General features: G+C 41.8%; 1 protein-coding gene across 1 annotated transcript; it reads right to left on the bottom strand.

Annotated features, from left to right (window-relative positions):
• Positions 1-403: 403 nt before the first annotated feature.
• LOC119276225 lies at positions 404-5132 on the bottom strand. The gene is made up of 7 exons (XM_037557246.1): positions 4908-5132; positions 4633-4822; positions 4050-4173; positions 3410-3762; positions 1698-2721; positions 1061-1257; positions 404-987 (listed from the first exon to the last, which is right to left on the bottom strand). Exons 1-7 carry the CDS (start codon positions 5054-5056, stop codon positions 901-903), a joined length of 2124 nt encoding a protein of 707 aa, XP_037413143.1. The 5' UTR covers positions 5057-5132; the 3' UTR covers positions 404-900.
• Between the last annotated feature and the right edge of the window lie 3108 nt (positions 5133-8240).

Raw genomic sequence — 8240 nt, 5'->3', positions numbered from 1 at the left:
TTCTTTTGGACAAAAAATCGAGCAGTTCGACATTGGTTATAGCTGATGTCGACGACCCGGCCACCATGGAAGCGATCTGTTGCATAGAGGCATTGGCTCTGGCCGAAGACCTTCATGTGCAAAATTTCATCATCCGAAGCCATGGAAGCGATCTCTTGCAGAGGCATTGGCTCTAGCCGAAGACCTTCATTTGCAAAATTTCATCATCGCTTCGGATTCCAAACAACAGTGTCAGATATAACCAAAGGGGACAGTGGCAAATTTGGATCCATAGTTAAGGAAATTAATCTCAGAGCAGTTTCTTTTCAATATAACTTTATTTTTGAAAGTCATGCGGTAAATACCGAAGCACATAGCTTAGCCAAGTACTCTCTATCACTCAGGGAAGGACGTCCACATTATGTAGTTTTTGATGAATAAAACTTGGCTTTACCCATAAAAAAAAGCTGGTACAGGCGTTTGGACATTCAGATCTTACATTTGCATCCGAGGCAGGTAGGGCAAGCCGTCAAACTACAGTTATGCCAGAGTCTACAGGTCTACAGTTTACAGGTGCCGAACAGCAAATGACACACCACTAAGCTACAAAATTCTGTAGGATACGGCCATGTTCAACACACGGGGTAGAGGAGATGAATGCGCAATGCCCTCCGGATTTGTTTAATCACCATAACATGAATAGATGACCAATGAATTGTCTTACAGGAAATTCCCGGTGCCATATTGTCCTGAACAGTTCTCCCAAACACAACTCCTGTTTCCCTTTTCTTGTTCCCATCCCCATCACTTCGTACAGCACCCAATAGTTTTAGGCGCAAATGCTTCTATCGATCTGGTAATCTGGTTGCAGACATTGACATGTCTGCCCAACCCGAAATTCAGAATAAACCAATACAGTTCTCAGCTCTTCTCTGCTTGATGTATCCTCGGCTTCTTGGAAGGCGGTGTCATGAAAAGCTTTCTAACAGATGTAACCGGATCCTCCTCCTGAGATTACAGAAAACAACTGTGAGGACACGGTTCAAGAGAAACTAGACAAGATTCAACAAAAGAGCATTACGTCATCGAGAAGGCTGAGCTTAGTCTCCAATTGCGAATCTCCATCAACTCTTTTATCCTGAGCAAGTAACGCCGAAAGAGTCAGCCTCCATCCAGGCAAGGCATCACTGTCATCAGGGGATATCCAAGGGCAGAATGTCCGGTGCTGCTTGATAGGATCAAACTCATTCATTTGGTCATACAGGCCTTGTTTTTTTCCTGTTATGAGAGCAGTCAACAGGTTACATCAGTACTAGCAATTAATAACTAATATGTGTGCAGTCTCAGGCAATATCCTAATAAAGTACTAGCAATTAATAACTAATTTTCACCTCCACAAGAGGCGGCAAGAACAAAGTAGTGATCTAAACGCTCTTATAATACTATACGGAGGGAGTATGTGTTAACTGTTCTGTTAAGAAGCTTTACTACGAAAGCAGTCAATCAATATGCTAATTGTTGTTAGAAGTTCCCAACTCTGACAACAAGTTACTCCTACTTACTTCCCCTACATTTTCGTTTCCTTCAACTTTCTGTTTAAGTACTTCCTTATTCCCTTATATTCCTTAAATTGTACCGGCAGCTCAGAATACTTAGCGACCAACCTATTGTTAATTAAGTTACTGTTGAAGCAAAGGAAACATAAATGAATTCCTTACCTGATGGATGTACACCTTTTTCCATGTTGGTGGACGATTTTGTGATTGTGCCAACCTCAGCTGGCTTGGACATGTTTGCATGTGTCTGTATAGAGTTCCGATCATTAGTAGGTTCTTCTCTTGTATCCTCAACAGGTGAAAACTTGGGATCTATTCCGTGTTGATCAAGTTTCAAGTTCGTGCTCGTCATACTTCTGCTTGTGGCAACACCTGATTCTGGTTCTCCATTGACAACTTCTTCCATATTAATATCCTCAGTTGTATCTGAAGGTGAACACCCTTGAATTTGATCAGTGTTTACTCCCAAGTTTGCAATCTGCTTTTCAGAATTATCACCTCCATGATCGTGATGTACCCCTTTGGCCGATGTATCAACATCATTGGAGATAGTGTTAACGCCTTCCAACGTATGAAGCTTATCCATGCTTCGTTTGCGCTTCATGGGCCCTGAAGCATGCAAAGCCACAGAAACAATCTCTCTATCACTTCCTGATGAAAATGATTTTCCACGGGAGTTCAAGTCAGCTTTCAAGTGTCGACTGACAACAGGAAATGAAACTCTTGGTCGAAAACTCTGTCTAGTCGGCGGAGGACCACCAGCAATGGTAAAATTAAAACCAACATTTGCAGACTTTGAAGGTTCTACTCCACTGACTAGGTTAGCATGTCCATTACTTTGCTCATCTTGTGTATTCGAATCTGATACAAGCTTAAAAAGTTGAAGAGGTCGTTCTACAAGGGAAAAACGCCACAAGGCAACACAGGCTCCACAAAACTGACAATCTAAAACAACGGATGATGGATCATAATGTTGATCTCCTTGATTAGCATCTGGAATTGCTGGAGAACCATCAACTTCCTTGTGTGAGTAAATTACGACCCGATCTTCCAGTGTGTTGTTCATTTTCTCTGGTTGGGCAAATATGGAGGTAGAGCTTGCATCCGAGTGAGATTTGGTTGCACAATCAACAGCATAGTGAAGTAGGCGTGGTTCCCATCCACATAAGCTTATTATCTTGAGTGCCTGGTAGCCAGTTATGAATTAAGTTCAACCGCAGAGACTTAAATAATTTGATGCAGAAGAATATGTGCAGTGAAAATGTAAACTGAAACTACACAATATTTATCAGCAATCCAACTATCCAAGATATCTACTCAAAGCAATTTGAAACACCTAGCTAAATACGAGAATATGTTGCCAACAGAGGCCAGGCAAATGAGATTGTAAGAAGAAATTAAGTTACTAAACAGTTATGCAGTTGGAAACTAAATGTCTTTTGTAGTTAATTTTACCAAGACTACACAAAGGGTTTTCAATATCACATGGCAACGCTTCTAGGTATAGGCTTTCGTCAACAAAGGTATATCCGAGTTTTCCTAATAGCAAAAGGCATTCCCTTAGATAGTTATGAGAGGACTAAGAGAGGAAGGACACAGATCTTTTTCTTTTTTGAGAAAAACATCAATCTTTTTCAGTGCATTGTGCAACTGGAGATTAGGTATGAACTGTTGAACATGCTATACAGTGAGCGCAAATCAAGGGCTAAGAAGAATTTATTCAGTTGCATATGTGTCACCTAGATATCTGAATTGATCACTTATAAAATACTAACAGAAAATGCTGAAAAGAGGATATGGGCATGGCAAAGATAACTTGCAAGGCAATAAACTCCACAAAGAGATGAGTAATTATGTGTAAATTAAAGTCTGACCTGATAATATATGCCAGCAACTTGAAAAGTGCCATCTAGGTCCCTAATAGTTGAGTCTTCAGTAAGCATAAATCCCCCTTTAAGGACAACTGATGAAGAGAACGGCTCCAATAGGAACTGTTCTAGTTGTGGACTCCACTTCCTCATGATATCCAGAGAAGAGGGGGAAATTCTTGGAAGTGATGAAAGCCGCAGCAGAGACGAGAAGCACTCATAGTAGTTCTCAACTAAAACAGGAGGAGGTGTGGGTGGAAATAAGGCAAGTGATTCATCACATATGTTGTCAATCCATGGACAGAGTAGTTTGTGTCCAGTGTCCAGCTTCAAGCTGAAAACAGAAGCAGCCTTTTCAACTGCAAGAAAAGAAAAATCTCAATGTAAGAAAATGAACATAAATGGTTTGAACAAATCTAGGAAGTCAGTGATGCCTGTAGGCAAGTCTCTCACAAAATAGAAATGGAACACAATAATCAAATAAATCAGCATCTCTTGAATCTTAAAACACTAAATTGCTCAATATTAAGTCTACATAGAAGCGTGTGATGTTCCATTTAATTGTTTTGAGAGAAGAATAAGAGAATTGCCTTATCCGCTCATAGCTTGAGATGAAGCCCAGGGGTAAACAAAATAATGCACGCACCTTGCTGTGGTGTCCACGAGGAAGGAGAGGAAAAGAGGAGACGTGCCCCACATGCCTCGCACGTTATAATGTCCGGTTCAACATTAGTCCACCCTCTCCTAGCACAGTTAACAGGACTAACAACCTGAAAAAGGTAACTCGCTATCAGCAATCAACGGAAAAGCATGCGATGCTTTAGCTGAAATGTAGTCCCTTCCTAACTTCTCAATCGAAATGAGCAAACATCCGTTAGTGGACCGAATTCCTCCATAATTGGAGGGTTAGTGAACCGAGAGCATCCATAATTGGACGATAATACATAGGCACCACCACAAACAGGGTTTATACAAGCGCAGGACATACAAGCCTCCGGACATATTTCTAACCAGTCTATCAAGAGAAATCACAGCAAACATCGGTTTTGTTCTAGAAGTTTCCACTAATTAACCATCAATCTGTTAAGATAGCAAGCAAAACCATCTTCATTGCAGGCAAGAGATTTCCTAAAGCAGTGGGAAGCGACAATCCTCAAGTCACCAAATCCACCAACCAATGCAGAGAACGTACGAAGTGCATTCAACGCTAAGGGTTAAACTGGGTGTACCTTGGGCTTTGCGAACCAGGTCATGGCCTTGAATGAGGAGAGCCGCCGCACAACGTCACGGCGGTCCCACGGGCGGCATGGCGGAGGCGGAGACATCGCTGACATGGCGGCCATCTGCGGCGGGAGCCGCGACCCCCGCACAACCCCGAACCTCCTCCCGGCATCCGCCGCCTTCCCCGCCCTCCACGAGCTGCCAAACCAGATCAGATCGAACCCGCTTTACAGCCACACAAAGGGACTAGGGCGAGAGGAGAAGCTGGGAGTCTGGAGCTAACCTGGGAGTGGACGAGGAGGAGGGTTTGGAGCCGGGGCTGGGGCTAGGCTTGGGCTTGGGGAAGTGGTAGAGCTTGTCCATAGCCTTCTTGAGGCGCCGCTCGGAATCAGCCCCGATGTCTCCGCCACCGCCGCTGCCGCCGGCGGCCATCGCGGTAGCGCGTGGAGGGGGGATCGGTGGAGATGGCAACGGCGATGCGTGAGCCGCTGGAAAAGCTGCCGCTACTGCTGGGCATCCAGACTTTTTGGCCATCTCAGACTTGGTGCTGCCATTTTCAGACAGCTGTGGCGTTTCGCTTGGGCTTGGGCTTGGGCAATGTCGGCCGAGAGTTTACAGTCTCACCAGGCTGTTGAGCCGCTTTGATCAAGGATTTGGGCTTTACAGGCACAGGGTGCTTCTGCTCGTCGTGGGACACTGTACTAGCGAACAACCAACAGGAAACACTGTATAGCTAAACTAAAAAAAGACGGTGCCATGTTTTCTTCAGTTCTGAAAAAAAAACACTAAACAGTTTTTTTAAACGAGAACAATTTTTGAAGTTTCGATTTTGCTTAAACATGAAAAAAAATAGAAAACACCGAATTATTGATTTATTTGAAACATGACATTTTCTGAAATTTTCAAATACTTTTTAAAAACAGACATATTTGAAAATTTTGGACGATTTGGGAAACAAGAATATTTTTTGAAATTTTGAAAAAAAACACGGAATTTTTTTGGAAATTCTGATTGTTTTTAAAATCAAGAACAGTTTTTGGAAAATTCCCATAGAAATTTGGGAAACGGAAACATTTTTTGAAACACAAACATTTTCTAGTTTCTCGACAAATTTTGATAAACATGAACCTTTTTTAAAAATCTCAATTTTTTAAAAAACACAAACATTTGTTGAAATTCCTGATCGTTTTATGGCACATGAACATTTTTTGAATTTTTGAAAAAGGAAAGATTTTTAAAATTTCTGAACATTTTTGGAAAAGAAAAAATTAAAGAAACCAAAGAAAACCGGTAAAAGAAACAATAGGAAAAAAGAACAAATGCAAACAAAACCTGGACCGGACTAGAACCTTTTGGAAGGTTCCTAGAGTTGGGTCGGCCCATGAGTGCACTGCCTGTGCAAATCGACGACAATCGGCCACAAAATGAGTCAAATAGGATTTTCCTTAGGTGACCAAATGTGCACCCCATCTTCTGATTTTTCTCTTGTCGTCTTTGTTTGTTTTTCCAATCGGTCATCACCAAAAGCACTAGTTAAGGAACCCCTGCAAAGGTTGCTTTCATTATCTCTGGTAGTGATACATAGTTGTGCCACTTGTCGTGATCTTAGAGTCTGAAGGGATTACTCCCCACGCAAGGGAGGGATTGATGTGTTTGCTTGTGCCTTTTCAGATTTTTTTAAACAAAATATCTCTTGAACCATGTGACTAAATTACAAATTGGTTTCGCAATTCTGTTTCTCGCCTCAAGAGTTTCGAAACTAGATCTTGTATTGATAGGTTTCGATGAACTTTTTTGGGAAAATATTTGCTCCTAGCTAGTATTAACATGTGCTCCAAATATGAACTAAGAGCATATCCAATAGATCTTTAATGAACCTCCTCCAATAGCCTCTTATTGGGACTCCCCAGTAACCGTGTTATTAGGGGGTGGACACTTTCACGGATCTGCAATAACCCACCTTAATACCCACCTGACGTGCGGGGCCCATTTTTTCAATCTAGTGGTTGCATGGTAGATAGTGGTGGTGGCGTCAGGTAGTGACGGATGGCGATGATGCGGTTGTTAGGCAGTGGCCACGGTGGTGACACGATGGTCTGGCGGACATCGACAGCAGTGACACAACGATCCGGCGAGCGGCGGTAGTAGTGGCACGGTTGGTGATGTTGACTACGCATTTCAAAAACAAGTTTGTAATGGTTGTAAACAAGGCTCAGGTTCATAGGTTCACTTTGTCAACTCTCAACATTCATAACTTTATGAAAATACATGATATAACTACAAAAAAATATTATCGAATCAAACCCCCATGAGATTTACGTAGGTGCATAAAGTATCACACCTTAAAGTTGTCTTTCTTATCTTAATGTACTGACCACCTAGCATCTCACATAAGGCAGCCCCAGAAATTATACTATACAACACTATATGATCTTTATATTTCTAATACTAATCCATAGAGTCACCCCAATGTGGTGTTTTCGAAAATTATACTCCACATGCATCATGTAATCTCATTAAATCCCAAAGTTCAATATAACATGAACAAAATCAACCCATAAAGAAACTTATCATAAGAGGTACACCACATAATTCAACTAAACATCAATGCCCAAGATCACAATCATGGTGGCAATTCATATGATATACATGACACATAGCTACTACCAAAAATCCTCGACCCCAAAGGGTCTACACACACATCACCATGAGAGGATGACGAAGAGAGTTGTTGGTGATGGTGCTGGAGATGGTGGAGATGTATCCACCAGCATTCCAGCGCCACCGAGAAGGGGTGGGCCCCCTTCTTCTTTCTTGGCCTTCTCCACTGGTTGGAGATGTGTTTCTCCTCTGATGGCTGTCTTGGGGGTCAAAATTCCAAAGGTTACACCCAAGAAACTAGGGTTTCCCACCGATATATAGGTCAATACATAAAGTCTCGACCATCCAACCCATAGTCCTTTGATACAAGGGCCCTTGGGTATGTTTAGAGAGTTCCAAATCATTCCTTCTCGTCCACCCCATAGGATCAAACCATGTTCAAATCCATCAAGTTTGCAAGGAATTAGAGTCAACCTTATCCCTACAAAAAGTGGCAGTTTTGGTAAATATTGTTTTAGACATGTAAGGTGCATACATACTTTGAATTGGGTGATTCCAAGTGTGTTTGTTTCATGGAGATTTGGAGAATAACTTTTATGTTTCGACTTTCTTCATTTGACTCCATATTCATGGGTGAATGTGATGATCTTTAAGTAGTGGTCTTGCGAGGACATATTTGCAAAACTTCATATTCCATCGAACATTAAAGTTGTTAATAGTTTATCTAAATTCCATGAAGTTCCTACTCACATAAAGGAAACAAAAACTTAGGCATGTCTTACAGCTAGTAGTAGGTTAGTCCAAATAAATATAATTTTTAATTAAAAATATAAGATAGTACCATGAAACATACAAATATTTTAAATACATTGGAGACGTATCATTCCGTGATGGTACAATACAACGGCGGTGGCCCATCTACCGGCAAGCCTGACACTAGGATGGCCTCGGGGCTAGGAGGCCTAGGCAGCCTAGTCCCAGCAATTAGTCCAGGGGCCCGGCTTGAAGATAAAGC

Source organism: Triticum dicoccoides, chromosome 3B (assembly GCF_002162155.2).
Source record: "Triticum dicoccoides isolate Atlit2015 ecotype Zavitan chromosome 3B, WEW_v2.0, whole genome shotgun sequence".
Taxonomy (NCBI): domain Eukaryota; kingdom Viridiplantae; phylum Streptophyta; class Magnoliopsida; order Poales; family Poaceae; genus Triticum; species Triticum dicoccoides.
Note: the sequence above shows the minus strand (reverse complement) of the source record. Positions and strands in the feature narration are given on the sequence as shown.

Excerpts from the sequence above, each read along its gene's own strand:
- LOC119276225 (XM_037557246.1), bottom strand. The coding sequence starts at position 5,056 with ATGGCCGCCGGCGGCAGCGGCGGTGGCGGAGACATCGGGGCTGATTCC. Across the intron at positions 1,258-1,697 it reads AAAAGGTGTACATCCATCAG|GAAAAAAACAAGGCCTGTAT; the intron begins GTAAGGAATTCA and ends CTCTCATAACAG. Across the intron at positions 988-1,060 it reads AGCTCAGCCTTCTCGATGAC|GAGGAGGATCCGGTTACATC; the intron begins GTAATGCTCTTT and ends CTGTAATCTCAG.